This window comes from Sorex fumeus, unplaced genomic scaffold, assembly GCF_029834395.1.
Source record: "Sorex fumeus unplaced genomic scaffold, SorFum_2.1 ptg000026l, whole genome shotgun sequence".
Lineage (NCBI taxonomy): Eukaryota > Metazoa > Chordata > Mammalia > Eulipotyphla > Soricidae > Sorex > Sorex fumeus.
This window is the reverse complement of record NW_026606083.1, coordinates 2007494-2023705: the sequence shown is the minus strand read 5'-3', so window position 1 is coordinate 2023705 and position 16212 is coordinate 2007494. Positions and strand designations below refer to the sequence as shown.

General features: G+C 37.1%; 1 protein-coding gene across 2 annotated transcripts in view; it reads left to right on the top strand.

The window, feature by feature from the left end:
* Positions 1–3261: 3261 nt before the first annotated feature.
* GRM5 (glutamate metabotropic receptor 5) overlaps positions 3262–16212 on the top strand; it is a 607899-nt gene continuing 594948 nt past the window's right edge. For both annotated transcript variants that reach the window (XM_056114524.1, XM_056114523.1), the window contains exon 1: positions 3262–3960. In XM_056114524.1, the coding sequence (XP_055970499.1) occupies positions 3300–3960 (661 nt within the window). In that variant the 5' untranslated portion in view covers positions 3262–3299. The remainder of the gene's footprint in view (positions 3961–16212) is intronic.

Genomic DNA, 16212 nt, shown 5'->3' with positions numbered 1-16212 from the left:
ATTCAACATCATTTCCTTTTTTCTGACTAGTAGTTTATATTCATTCCAAAATTTTAATTTATTCGTGACCTCTCTGACCTAAAATATACTTCTAGGTCTAATCTTTTATATCCAAGTTTCTTTCTTATATGAGTATTTCAAATTTTTTTGTTCAAAAAATTTGAATTTTACCGTGCCCCTTATCTGTTTACATACATCTATATAGTTTCCATTAATAGTGCCAAAATACACAAGTATTTTAGACCGATACTCTATGAATTGACTGATATTACTCTTCACTATACCACTCACATGCAGGTATAGTTTATTCTACTTTCAGATTCATTAGATTGTGTACATTACTATCCATCTTAGATGTCACCAATATTGACAAACCACGTTATTCCTTTCATGAATTTTATGTGCATATTTGTGAAATTTATGTAATCCAGAATCCAGAATAATTATCCACTAGACCAATCTTTTCCTACACTGAGTTGTGTAGCAGTCACATCTTCTCAATGGTTTTATATTGCAACTAAATATAAATTCTTCTTAACAGGCTCCTCTATACTCTGATAGGCATGCAATAAATATTTGTTAAATGAGCTAATGAGTGAATGCCTGGTGCATAAGTATTTAATAAAACACAATGATTATAATTATTAGCATACATCATTGCACTTCTCTGTTACTCAATAGTGATTAGCCTTTGCTTCTCATATTGAATAAATATTAATAAAATTTAATCCATTATAGGGAGACAATATTTAAATGTAATACTACCTCATTATATAGCCTAAAATATGGGCTATATTAAATGTTATTTAAAATTTATGGGGATGATATATCAGATTTATCATTATGATGTACCATATGTAATCTCTCATATTATTTTGGAACTTTAATATAATAAAAATTCTGATTTGCTTTTATGAAATTTTTCCACTAACACTCTATTATATTTAGGAGATAGTATAAAAACCAACTATTGTTCATTTTACTTCAGAAATTTCTGCTTATTTTCTACATAAATTTCACTCTGGTTTTGGCAAAGAGAAGGGAAAAACTAGAGAATATTAATATAATTTCCCAACTAACAAGTGAATATCAGCCTTCCTCCTCTTCCCCTTAACTGCAATGTGAAATTCCACACTAAAATAGTCCCTCCTAAGTTTTGTCAAAAAACTTGTTACATTGGAACATTTAGTTATTTTATGAGTACTTTTAAAATTTTATTAATTGGCATAATACAGAGGCAGGCTTTCTCTGTTGCCATAGGAAACAGTAGGAAGCAACAGTGAAACTGAGGATGAAAATAATTAAAAATGTGATTCTGATTATGTTCATTTTGTTTTTTTCAGATCTGATGAGTTTTGAAAACCACTGATATTCTTTTCAGGTTTGTGTGTTTGAGAGACCTCACTGATGACCTTAGGGAGTTTCGAGACTCGTCTCATCTCAGGCAGTACTTAGTGGTTCGGTCATGTTATAAAAAACCCTGGGTCTTCCACATGATTTTTGAGACATTTCAGTCACAGTTGTGACAGTATTTTTGAAGAAACATCATGATTTTTTAAAGAAACATCCTGAAGAAATGTGACCTCATCTTTGTTTTGCTTAGCTTTTTGGCTACATACTGGTGTGTTTAGGGATTGCTTGTGACTGTGTGTTCAGTGATCACTTCTGGAAGTGCTCAAAAATCCCTCTGCAGTGGGATTGAATCCCAGTTGACTGCATATAAGGAAAGTTACTTACCTGATGCTTTATCTCTCTGGCCTCAGAAATATCAACTCTTTAAAGATGACATTTAGATAGTTTCTAGTCATTTTAAATCAGTCCTTTACTGGCTAAGATGGTAACAGTCTCTTATGCAACCCTTTAAATAACCAAACCCACTAACCTTCAGTTTCCTTTGTATGGTAGAAACTTCTTGAGGCAATTTGCAGCAAGATTTCTTCTTTCCAGAGTTTAAACTGAAATATATGACAATCCTCAAAGGCATACTAAATTTATGTGTGGAAGGTACTGCCAAATATGAAGACTTCCAGACATTTAGGTTTCTACACGGTGGAATTTTTTCCTGAATCAGAGATAGAAAACTGATTACTGTGAATTTCATTACAAGAGTCGGTAATTACTTTGAAGACTCTAGAGAATTGAGTGGATTGTCAGAGAATTTTTTCTCTCACCACCTAGTCACACAATGCCCTTGGAAACATTATAACATAACAGATTGTGTGTTGCATACATACATATATGTTTATGTGTGTATATATATAATGTTTGATATAGAAAACATTTGCATAGTCGATATTATGCTGATAATGGTAGGTCAGTTGAATGATTTTTTTCACATAAGATCTTTTGCATGAGGAAAATCTGTTACTAAGAAGTTAAGCAAGCTATGATTAAGGCAGAACTGTAGTTTGAATTATTTTCCTATCAAAAACCTGATACCTACACTAGTATGTTTGGGTTCCAATTTAAAGATATTTACTTTATAAAACTCCAACTTTCTTCTATTCTGACTTAGATATACTCATACATCCTCATTTGTCTTTGTTCTACCTGACAATGAAAATTAGACACAGTATTTATTTATATGAATAATTACTCTGTTTTAATAATGTATGTAAAGAGGTATTATTGGGCTTCATAATTAAAAGGTAACTTTATTTTTGGGGATCCATAATTAATACATGCTCAAGGATGAATATTTAGAAAGAAAACTGGGTCATTATAAAAAAAAAATCAGAGATCTCCAGTGTTTGATACTATCTGTACATAATACCAAGAATTTTCTCGACAAGGCACAGTGTAGTTTCTAGGTTGATATCTCCAGTCTGCATATAAGTATGTAGTCTTATCAAATATTTAAGATTCATTTTTGTGAATCCAGTTGAACAAACGAAAAATGATTCATCAAAGCAAGGAATTATCAAGCAACTGTCAATTGCTTCACCAGACCAAAAAAGTCCATTTAGGAGACAGGAAATCCAGAAGAATGTTTGAATTTTTCTTTGTTATCTGTACATCAAAGTCGTCTCTCTCCACTAGCATAAAGCGTAAGGAATCCCAAGCTGGCGCCCTAACCTTGTTCAATGTTCCTGCTATTCTTTCCAGGTTTTGAAGATCATGATCACATGGACGCGTCTAGCTGAATGGTCCCAGGGGACGTGGCGGTCTCCTAGAGCGCGCGTCTAGACACTGGCTGCTCTCCCGCCTTGCGACGGCCCAAGACACCGCTCGGCTCTGCTCCCGGCCCCTCTTCCCTCCCGCATCATGCTATCCTCAGCAGCCTGAACTCCGCTCTTAAAATGGTCCTTCTGCTGATCCTGTCAGTCCTGCTTCTGAAAGAGGATGTCCGTGGCGGCGCCCAGTCCAGCGAGAGGAGGGTGGTGGCCCACATGCCCGGCGACATCATCATCGGGGCTCTCTTCTCCGTCCACCACCAGCCCTCCGTGGACAAGGTGCACGAGCGCAAGTGCGGGGCGGTGCGGGAGCAGTACGGCATTCAGAGGGTGGAGGCCATGCTGCACACCCTGGAGCGCATCAACTCGGACCCCTCGCTCCTGCCCAACATCACGCTCGGCTGCGAGATCCGGGACTCCTGCTGGCACTCGGCCGTGGCCCTGGAGCAGAGCATCGAGTTCATAAGGGACTCGCTCATCTCCTCGGAGGAAGAGGAAGGCCTGGTGCGCTGCGTGGACGGCTCCTCCTCTTCCTTCCGCTCCAAGAAGCCCATCGTCGGGGTCATCGGGCCCGGCTCCAGCTCTGTGGCCATCCAGGTCCAGAACCTGCTTCAGCTCTTCAACATACCTCAGATCGCATACTCGGCGACAAGCATGGATCTGAGCGACAAGACTCTGTTCAAGTACTTCATGAGAGTTGTGCCTTCCGACGCCCAGCAAGCCCGAGCCATGGTGGACATAGTGAAGAGGTACAACTGGACCTACGTGTCGGCCGTGCACACAGAAGGTAGGCTTCCTTTGCGTCCAGTGTGGTTTCCTTTGCGTCCACTCACCCAGGGCCTCACCAGGAACTCCTACTTGAAATGTAAGGTTTGGGAAGATGGAAGTGTTCCAGTCATTGGCGATCTTTTGAGCAGCCTGTTTATGTCATGACTATAATAGGGCTTGGTGGATCTAAAGATGAGTAACTTTAGGTGAAACAAATGATTATTCTGTGGCTATCATTTGACAAATAGAAATTGGGGGGATAGGATATTACAGCATTTGCACCCCTGCTATCACGATATTAGATATTCATAAGTTGTCTAGGACTTCATGGACTACCCCACTGTTTTTAATACATTAAGGTTGCTCAAATAATTATTGTTCATAGTCAATAAAAAGAGGTACATATGAACTCATGACAGGCCTGCAGGCAGACAGTTTCCGCAAAACTATTCTAGAATAGAAGTTACCAAATCATTTAGTCTTACAACATTTTTTAGTGGAGAGTATGCTTAAATTTGAATGGATGTATGCATGCGTTAATACTATTCTATGTGGAGTATTCTTGGAAGTATGAATTTTAATGACATTTAGATAAATTTAGGTTGTTTTGTTCAAAGCAAAGTGAAGAAAGAATTGATGATATTTTATGCTAAACAACTCATGATGTTGGTTCATAAACGATCTAATGATTGTTTATGGTGCTCTTAAAAATTTATATAATTTGTTAGATCTCAATGGAGGCTGTTTGACATAGCTTTGATTTGAACAACAGAGGTTAAATGACCCAGGCAGGGAGACTCACCGGTTGCATAACACTCTTTCTAGGACAATCTACAGAATACACTAAGCATTATAAAATACAGAAGGTAAAACCAATTCTTTATACATCACTATGTAATTATGAGTCATTCTCAAAATTACTTGATTTTTTAAAAATCAAGTACTCTCTCTTCAATGCATATTTGCCCTCTACCTCTAATCTTACATTTTTCTAAGCGAGTTTTGTTCAATTAAAACTACCAGACTTTACTAAAAATTAAGTTTAAAATGCCAGCCCCATCACTGGGTCAATGGGGTGCAAACAATTTATTTCTGTAAAATGTGGAGTGGTTTATTGGTAAAGTGATAAAATAATTAAAAAAACAGACTTATGAAGTTTAAGTCACTCAGCAATTAGAGCAAAATTTCTTGTCAAGTAGTATGGATGTAATTCTAAGGCCATTATAATCAATAAAATTCAAATATGTACATACATAAAAATAACTACATTGGAGTCATATTTCTTTGCCTCTGAAAATATTCATGGCTATGTTTATAGTACATTTATAGAAATGTGGACATACTGAGATTTAAAATGTAGGTAGGGGATATATCTAGGACCCACATGATCAACTGTGTTCTGAACCTTTGAAATCCACTGGTTCTTTGATTATCACAACATCCAGTATTTAAGTTACATTTTAAAAATGTTGATAAGTTTAAGATTATATTGTCTAAGAAATGCATTTTTTAGAACCATGAATAGCACTCACTGCTATTACCTTCTAGCTTTATAACATGCTGAAATGTAACATAAATAAATGAAACCATACTGTAAGAGTATGTTTATGAGAGACATTTATTAAACACACCTATGATAAAAACCTTATGATAAATATGCAAAAAACATCTCTATATTTTAGATCACAGCTAAAAGTCAGTGTACAGTTTGGCAAGGAAGATGATACATAAATAAATATTTATTACTTTACATCAATATGAAACAGTTACACAAGGTTTCTAAAGAAAATTCAGAAAGTATAAAAATCATCTTGCTTTGTGATGATATGGAGCATTGTAGAAATATGAAGAGAGTCTAGGGAATTTGGCAGTTAAGTTTTAACAGGAGCATTTTAGTAATCTGTAAAAATGAAGATGGGATGGGTTCCCAATAAAAAGCATGAAGAAAAATGAGAAGATATAAATGAAAAAAAAATGTTTGTAAACTGGAATGTGGCTTAGTGGTGGATTGCAATCTCCCATTCAATGGGGTGTCATTTTAATTTATTGTGAGTTTCTTTTTCTGTGAAGATGATTTTTAATTTTCTGTAGTCTTATTTTTTTGCTGTCTTTGAAGGAAGTTCTGTGGTCAGTTTTCTGGAGAGTTCTGCTGGGTTTTTTTTATAAATTATTTTATGAATTCTATCTAATCTCAATTCTGTAATTCACTCTGAGTTTGCTTTTGTGAATGGTATGAGGTATGGTTCTAACTGTTGTTTTTAAAAGTTTGTTCAGGTTTCCCAACAACATTTCTTAAAAATGTTTTGTTTGCTTCACCTCCAATCATAGGTGAAAATCTCATAAATCTTGAGGTTTAATTCAAGACTCTCAATTATGTTTCATTGGTCTGCAGATCTGTCTTTAGTCCATCATAAAAATTTTTATTATAATATCAGCTCTAGTATATTACACTTCCTACTCTATCCTTATAGCTGTTTTTTGATAAGTTGTTTTCTCTATTTTTATGAGTATGAACATTTTTGAAGAGTATCAGCATTTTCAAATGCTTTTTAGGTGAGGTATGAGACCTACAAAATTATGTACCATTTTCAGAAGACTTTTATTTCTTTTCATTGCATTATTTTTATACTTAAACCTGGCAGCACCTGTTCCTTAGTCATCTAAGCAGATCTCACCAGATATTCCTCAAAGAAAGTGTATACTATCAGAATTCCAGAGGAAAGCATGAATAAACCTGGGTTTCAGCTTCAAAGTTAATCCTTCTCACTTCTTAAGTCATTGATTTCTATGTATGTAGGATTCAGGGATATGTGTTTTCTGTGGTTAATTATAATATGCAGAAATTGAGCCTGTACCTTCTAGACAAAGGGGTTAATGCTATGGAAAAAATATAAAAATAAATAAAAAATAAAACAAATAGAATAAAATATAAAAATATATTTTAAAAAAAGGCTCCCGGAAGGGCGTGGCCGCATTCGCGGCTGCACAACCTCTTATTATCTAGTTTTTGCACTTGAAGAACTGGGCAGGCTGACGAGAGTATCCTGCCCTCACGCAGAGTCTGGCAAGCTCCCTGTGGCGTATTTGATGTGCTAAAACTTAGTAGCAATGATGGGTCTCATTCCCCTGGCCCTGAAAAAGCCTCCAATGTGGCACTTGTGAAAATCTCAGGGCTAGCATGAATGAGACATTACTGGTGCTTGCTCAAAGAAATTGATGAACAATGGGATGACAGTGAACCTAGGGAGTTCATACGATTTTTGGAAATAATCCAGCTATTTTTGGAAACCACCAGCAAGCATATTTTAAATCTCAGAACTTTAATAAAATAAAATAAAATAAAATAAAATTTCATCTTGGTAGAAAGAGAAAGAAGACATGCTCTGTCTCAGAAGAAAAACCCTTACTCCTTTTAAAGGATTTAATTCATTCTACAGTCCCTCAGCTATAACAGAACTGAAGACATCATTTGCCTAAGTACTTTTGCAAACATTGGAACATTTGCCGTTATGCCACAGGGTTGATTAATGATACTTGCCTGTTTAGTGGTGTGGCAGATAGCTAGCTTTGATGACTTCATTAATGACCTCTTTTGCTGTGGAACTGACAGTTTCTTTCCACTCTCATGCAGCACTAGTTGTCGGGCTGCTTTGGTCGATGTAATTTTGTGGAAGTGAGGGGTTTCTTCCTAAGAAGTCTGGCTTGGAACCTTTCATCAGTATGAGAAGGATGCAAATGCTCAAGTTTTCCACATTAGTTTTTCAGATACCAATTAACCACTGTGAGAGAGTAAGTATCCAATGAAGACCAACACAATTAACTTCTTCATTCATGTTAATTTAAACAACCTACTAGAATGCAGGTTAAATATAAATATTTTCTAAATTTCCATACATTTATGAATAATAATAAATGCCTTTAAGCTTAATCAGTGTTGGGCCCCAGAGATAGCACTGCAGATAGGATGCTCGGTTTGATCTCTGGCACTTATGTTTCTCTTCCTGTGCCCCATCAGGAATGACCTCTCAGTGCAGAACCAGGAGTAAGCCCAGCACACCACTGGGTGTGGCCTAAAACAAATATTACTCAGAGTAATATAGTTAGTCCATTTATTTTATTTTATTTTATTTATTTTTTCTTTTTGAGTCACACCTGGCAATACACAGGGGTTACTTCTGGCTCTGCACTCAGGAATTACTCTTGGCCATGCTCAAAGGACCATATGGGATGCTGGGAATTGAACCAGGGTCGGCATGCAAGGCAAACACCCTACCCACTGTACTATCACTTCAGTCCCTAGTCCATTGATTTTAAACTGTAACTGCTCCCATAGGATTTTATATTAATGTTTAAATTTCAAAACTAAAATCAGATATATTAATGAAATGTTACAATATTCTTTATATTTAAGTATGAAATGAATAGAGCAAGTGGTGTGGGAAAGAAGGAAAATTTATGATTCCTTATTAATATTAGATATTTTATGATTCCTTAATAGACTGCTTCCTACAATCAGATCTTTTCATATGTTATAATTTGCTTCCTCTTAAATTAGATTTCACTGAAGAAAAACAATTGTAAATTGTATTTTATATACAAAACTACTTATACTCTTCTTTGTGGATGACTTACAGAATTCTCACTTGGCTCAATTTTTGCTGAATTGTTGAAATGCCACTTTAAATCCCTAAGGCCTATCAGAGACTTTAGTATATCATAGGTGCTAAAAAACTGCTGAATGAATGAATTTGTGTTATAATCCTACCCATCTCTTTGTGTGTAAACATATAGCATGTGAATAGCAGGTACTTATAATTATTCACACTTTTGCATCTTGAAAGAAGTGAGGTGCCACAATGCCTCCTTTGATTAAATGTAAATGATATTCACACCCCACTCTTTTTTTTACTGCGTCTTGAATTTATTATATCCATCTAATGATATGGGAATAAGAATTTGTTTGTGCCAGAAAACCTATCAGTGATCCAATGGTTGAAAATTGTGACATCAAGTTAGACTGATAATCTCAAGTCATTGAAAACCTCTTGTTCAGAATAATGTTATGTCAGTTTCAGAGTTTCAGTAACGATACGATTTCCATTTTGTGCTCATAAGCAAACTTTGTTTTAAAGATTGTCAATATGGTTCATTGTCTATGAGATTGTTATTTTTATGAGATTATTTTAAGTTATAAAAATAGAATTACACTTATCCCATCATACCTTTGCTGCCAGTTAGTATTGTATCAAAACAAGTTTAGTTTGGAAATAAAAAAAATATTCCTTGATGCTGAAGAGATAGTACAGGGGGTAGAACACTTGCCCGTACGTGTCTAATGTGGGTTCAATCCCCTGCACCTCAGAAGGTCCCTTGAGCTCTGCCAGGAATAAGCCCTGAAAACATTGTGTGGTATGCCTCAAACACCAAGCAACCCAACAAACAGACAAACAAGAAATATCCCTAGAGACACTCATAAGTAAGTTTTAAAGGACTTTCATTTTATTTTTTTAGGGTTTGTGTAGTGTTGAGAGTTTAGTTTGGAAACTCATGATAATAAATGAGATGTTCTAAGTAAAGTCTGGGGAAGGTTAAGTAGAAAGATCCTTACCATGTGTTTAACTTTATTTTATCCTACAATTGAATTGAGATGGAGACAGTACAGACAAATACTTCTGAATTACTGAACCTACTTTATTGCAGATTTACTCTTGAAATTAAAGATTATTATACAGAATTTTATTCTGACATCATTGTTGTAATTATATAATAATTATCCAATTCACTTATTTGCATTGTATTTCCTCTACATTACATTATTTCTTTTTCATTTTCTTTTTCTTTCTCTCAATGGCTCCAATGTGTTAGAAGTTTTAAAGCTTATCTGATATAGTAATAGGGAACATAAATGAAGTTATGCAAAAAGTAGCTTTGAGAAATGGCTCCTTTTAAATTAAATGAAGTTTGTCTTTGATTGGATCAGATTGAAGATTTACAACTTTTTTTTAATTCTATTGAATCACCATGAGATAGTTACAAGCTTTCATGTTTGGGTTACAATCACACAATGATCAAACAACCATCCCTCCACCAGTGCAGATTCCCCACCACCAAAATCACTGGTATGCCTCCCCCCTTTCCCACCCTCTTCCTGCCTCCATGGCAGACAATCTTCCCCATACTCTCCCTCTCTACTTTTGGGAATTATGGTTTGCAATACAGACACTGAGAGGTTATCATTTTTGGTCCTTTATCTACTTTCAGCACACATCTCCCATCCCGACCGGTTCCTCAAGCCATCATTTTCTTAGTGATCCATTCTGTATTCCAGCTGCCTTCTCCCCTTTGCTCATGAGGCAGGCTTCCAGCTATGAAGCAATCTTCCTGTCCCGTGTATCTACTGTCGTCAGGTATCAGCCTCATGTTATGTTGTTTTATACTCCACAAATGAGTGCAGTCATTCTATGGAAGACTTACAACTTTTAAAGGGGACCAGGGAGATAGTAGAATGGATAGGGCACTTCGCTTCCTGAAAATGCCTGAAAACCATACTACCAGAAGTTTTTGTAGTTATAGATACATTCTTTACTACTCACATAGACTGAGTGTAGAAATCTTTATGATTTATTAGGAAATAAGTTCATAATCAGGAAATACAGTGGCAGTTCATTTTGAAATTAATATGGAAAATACAGTGGTGACTTATTTTGAGATTAATACTAATTTATTAATTTGACATGCTCATTTATTAATATGAAAATATTTTTATTTCTCATATAATACATAATTCATCCTTACTATGTTATGCCTTTACAATGCATATAATGAAGCAGGAACTTAGTGTTGAGCTTAACAAGAAGTGGGGGTGTAGGAAGTAAGTGGGAACCCTAGGACCCTGATGGAAGGAGGCAGGTTTTCACGGTGTTGATTGTGTTGGAAAACTCTATGCGCAGGACAAGCTATAGAAAGTATTACAGGTCACAGAACTTCAGTAAAAGTTGAGAAAAAGGGTGTGTCAGAAAGAGGGTCCGGGTTTAAGGTGTTTGCCTTGTACCAGCCAGTCCTGGGGAAAGTCCCTGTGATGTTTGATCACAGTTACGAGTGATCACTGAACAGTCAGCAAAGCCCTGTGAAAGCCGAGTGGGGCCCAGCAGCCCCTGGAAAGAAGGAAAATTTTTTAAGAAAACAAAATGAAAATGAAAACTTTAGGTAATTTTAAATAATATTTACCATGGAGTGATAATTAAATTGCAGCTAGAAATCATATATGCGTGTTACTCTCATAAACTGTATTATTAATATGAGAAGTATACTCAAGAAATATGTTATCGACTTATGCTTATTTTTCTTTCTAGTAATAATCACGATCATGGTCATCCTGTTGTTTGTCGATTGCCTCGAGCAGGCATCAGTAACATCTCTTTCGTCCTAGCCCTGAGATTTTTAAAAAGTGCCATATTCAAGGCACTTTCAGGGTTAGGAGAATGAGACCCATCATTGTTACTGATATTTGGCATATTGGGTACACCACAGGGAGTTTGCCAGACTCTGCCATGTGGGCAGGTTACATTAGGTAGCCTGCCAGGTTGTCAAAAGTAACAATGAGATAATAAGATGTCACACGACTGGGAGCTGGGTTTTATAGTCTCTGGGTCTTGGCTGTTGATGGGATTACATGGCACCGGGGTGGTGGGGTCGGGGAGCAGTTGGTAGGTGTGACCCCTGCCTACTGGAAGATGGAGGATCTAGGTGGAGAATGCTAGCCCCGATCCTAGCAGGCTTGGAAATCTCAGCTCCAGGAACCGCATGCCTTTGTTCCTCTGCTGGTACTTTCTTGCATGTGGAGAGTGGTCTCAGCATGGTTGTGGCTCGTTCTGGAGGTCTTCGGCTGACGGAGCTCTGCTCGGGGAGGGGAAGGAAACTCAACCCGCACCCCTCCAAGGGGCCCTGGCGAGGACAGTCAGGTGCAGGAGACTCTGCACTGTTCTCTTCTCAGAGCTGGGTTTTATAGTCTCTGGGTCGTGGCCGTTGTTTCTAGTAATGATAGACTATTGATTCTAAATCGCTCTAAGAATTATGTCCTTTCTGAGACAAAAAATAATAATAAGTAGGGCTCACTTATATATCTAGGTGTTCACAGGGAAGAAGTTCTTTTTTTTTTCTTTTTTATACAGTTTCTGACTTTGATGCTGCCTCATCTGTAGAATACTCTGCTCGCACTTTTTGAGGCTCTACTGCTATTCACTGATTGCTAGAAACACCACTTTCTCTTGACTTCATTAGGATAAATGCAGTTCACCTCCAGGATGTCTGCACTGTTTTTGGAGAACTTCACGGTTTGATTCCCCAATACATGTAAATATAACTTGGGATGACGTTCAAGTTTGAACAGAATGATTCCTAATTATGCTTCTCTAATCTAAAAATCATCCCCTAGTGAACATATCAGTTTGAATTGGTATTATCTATCTTTTGGGTGGTAGCTGCAGGAATTGGATTCTCTTATTTTGCCTTCTTTATTCCAGATCTCACAGTAATAAAATATAAACTGCCTAGTGTGAATATTCATAATTGCATTTATTCTGTTTACTGAAGAGCTTATCTGATATTTCACTTCTTATTTTATAACTTTATTAGTTTCTAGATAAATAAAGTTTAGTAAGGAATAACACATGTTGCCTATGATTTAGGAAATCTATGGAATGAAATGAATTGTGTAGTCTTTATGGTCCAAATCTAAACTATTTCTATACAGCAAACTCTACCCAATACAAAATATTTTTCTTTATTATTAAGCCAAAAATAGAGATCTAAAAATTCCCTTTGTTCTTGCTCTTAACGTTCTCCCATCCCTTGCCCTGTGCTTCACCCATCTCCTTTTTCTCCTCCTACTTGTATCTCCTCATATTTTTCTTGTTACTGCTCTTTCTCTACTCCTCCAGCACTTCCTCCTCCCTTCATTCTCCTCCACATTATTCTCTTCTCCTTCTTCTCTTGCTCCTGATGTCCATAGTTCTCCATTGTTCCTACTGTGGATTTTGAAAATTTGGAAAATGTTACACATGTCTGGTCTAGAACAATAACCCTCACATTCTCTGATTGTATCATTAAATTGAAAATTGATCTATAGAAGACGAAAAATAGCATTTTGATACCATGTTGGCACTAAAAATATAGAAGAGGCTATTTGTACTTCAATAAGATCAATGAAATTGAGACTTTGCTATGTTACTTAGAGAAAGTCACTAAAATCCCTTTCTTTATTTTTGGACAAGCGAATATACATGGAGATTCCTTCCCAGATGAGCCTTCTATGGCCCATTCTCTCACATTTCTGCAGAACAAACCTAAGCTGAATAAAGATTAGGTATCCCACAAACAGCACAGGGGCCTCTGTCCCTTGCACTCAGCTGCAGCCCAGTTGGCAGAAATCCTGGGGTAGAGCTGAGCACCACTTGGAAACTCCACCCCCCATCTCCTACCCTAGACATAAATTTAAGGCATCATTTAAAACAGTAAATCCAATCAAGTTTGCCTTCAACCAATGAGAGTTGCAATATTATTTTGAGACTTTAAACTGTTTCTTCCCTCAGGATGAAGAAAGCATATAGTAAGGATTTGACTGTGACTTGTAAGTGTTTGGAAACTTCATGTGGGGCTGTTGAATTCATTTTATATGACCAGGAGTATTATACTGAGAGGCCATTACTTAATTAGCATGGTACATTTATGCTACATTTTAAAAAAGTCATAATTTTGTTTGGGCTGGAGTGATAGCACAGCGGATAGGGCTTTTGCCTTGCATGCGGCCAACATGGCCGACCCAAGTTTGATTCCTCTGCCCCTCTCAAAGAGCCTGGCAAGCTACCAAGAGTATCTCGCCCGCATGGCAAAGCCTGGCAAGATATCCGCGACGTATTCGATATGCCAAACAGAGTAACAATTGTCACAATGGAGACGTTACTGGGCCCGCTCGAGCAATTCGATGAACAATGGGAGGACAGTAACAGTGACATGATTTTGTTCTTAGACAGAACCACTGACAAAATTGAGTCTTGGGAGGCATGAGATCAGTTCTCTGTGACTCCCTTTGCACAAGCTTGGGATGAATTTTCTTAAAAGGGATTGTGAAAAATCAATTTAAAATTTACTATGAAGAGGAAAGAGTTGAACTAGTTATTCTTTTATGACAAATGTCATTATTAATAAATGTAATTTGATTTAGAGTCTATTATTCTGTAAGCAAAGAAAACATGACCATATGTGATGAGTAGGATTTTTTTTCATTATTTGACTGTTTCCCCGAGACCATCCAATAAAATTTCCATTTTGTAGGTGTGAAAAAAGCACAAATTTTAGGAAGTGATTTTCCCATAATACTATACCTAGTTAGTGGTAGAGCAAGGATATCAATCCCAAATAATTTTAAATTTACTCCCTTTGTATTAGGAACATTATGGCCTCATAGAATAGTAAAGGGGGCATATATTAGTTCATTTTATTTCCTAGGTAACATACTAAAAAAATTCTGAGAATACCTCATGCTTTTATGTGAGATTTTGAAAGCAACTCCTTTCCTTGTTCCCATGAAAAATTAATTAGAGCAAAGAGAAAATGAGTTAAGGAGGAAGTGTGGGGTGCAAGCTGACCTCACAGAAGACCTTTCTGTGATTCTGATAAGAACAGGTTGTACTTTGTTCTTTCTATTCATATCTATATTTTGTACTCCTCACTCCATCCTTCAGATGCCAGTGATGGCAAAAGCAACTTAGTACACAGTTTTGAAGAACAGAGGGACATACTGTCAAATGGTATAATGTTGTATGTGAAAAAGTGCTGGGATTCAGTGGGATTAAACGTTATAAAATCTCATTCAGACACATTTTTACATACTCTAGAAAGGCATATATTTAACCAGATGTTTATTTTAAGGATATTTTTTGGTGAAAACTAGACAATAGATGTGTTGTTTTTAGGGTATTTTAAAATGAGAGTTGGTGCATGTATCAATTTTCCCACCGACACAGAAGCACTGAAGATAGATATAAACTGTGTTGCTCCTACTCCCTCCAAAGATTGCATCACAATTAATGTGGTATTTTTAAAACAAGTTTAGGAGTTCAGACCAGCAGTTAGTATAAACTAGTACAAAAGCAGAATATACATAGAAAGATATGTTGTGTGGTAATAAACATAGATATTACTTGTAAATTTTATTTAAGTTGCGCATAGCAGATGTGTACAGTGTATAGGTTGCCATTTAAAATTAATTTCTTTCTATGTCCAGCTTAAAGGGCTGGAGTGATAGCACAGCAGTAGGGCATTTTCCTTGCGCACAGCCAACCCGGCCAAGCTGGGTTTGATTCCTCCGCCCCTCTTGGAGAGCCCAGCAAGCTGCCGAGAGTATCTTGCCCGCACGGCAAAGCCTGACAAGCTACCCGTGACATATTTAATATGCCAAACACAGTAACAAGTCTCAAAATGGAGAAGTTACTGGGCCCGCTCAAGCAAATTGATGAACAACGGGAGGACAGTGACAGTGTGATAGTCAAGCTTAAAAAAACATTAAGCTTAAGAGCAACTTACTCTACTTTCCTTGCTAATGGCATTTATAAATTTTGTGCTAAGACTCATATACCTGACAAAGTTTCTATGAGAATGCCATTTGCTTCTGTCTCCAGGAAGGGTGAATTTTAAGTGTTTTCATGAAAGCATGCACTCACAGTGAGAGAAGGTAGAGGCACGAGCAGTGTGAATCATTGGCAAAGGATAAAGTCCCTGTGGAACAGTGGGAAGAACAGAGCTGGAGAGGAGCTCTCCAGCTTCAAAGATCTCCACGGAATGCAAGCTGCTTGGCACTTTGGGATTGTTCTCTCTGTGTCGAAGCATTCACAGGCATATTTGAGTAAAGCTCCTGATTCATATTGTTAGTTTTAATATTTTAATATGAATGAAATATTTTCAATTTTCTTCTTAATCAAATCACCTTGAATCACAAAACTATTCATGATTGGTTTTTAGTCACAGAAGGTTCCAGCTTCCCTCCACAATGCCCACTTCCCTCCCACCGCCCAGCCTGCAGCTCTGGAGGGCTCTTTTTCCATCCCTCCTCGGGGCTCTGTGGCTTCCAGTGCTCTCGCTAATAGGGTATTACGCATCCCTCTCTACCTCCTTTCAGCACTGTTCTCTTCCAGAGTGACAGTGTCGCCCCACCATCTTCCTTTGCTCCAGCTGTAGGACCAGTTCCTACTAGACTCAGTCCTCACACTCTGCC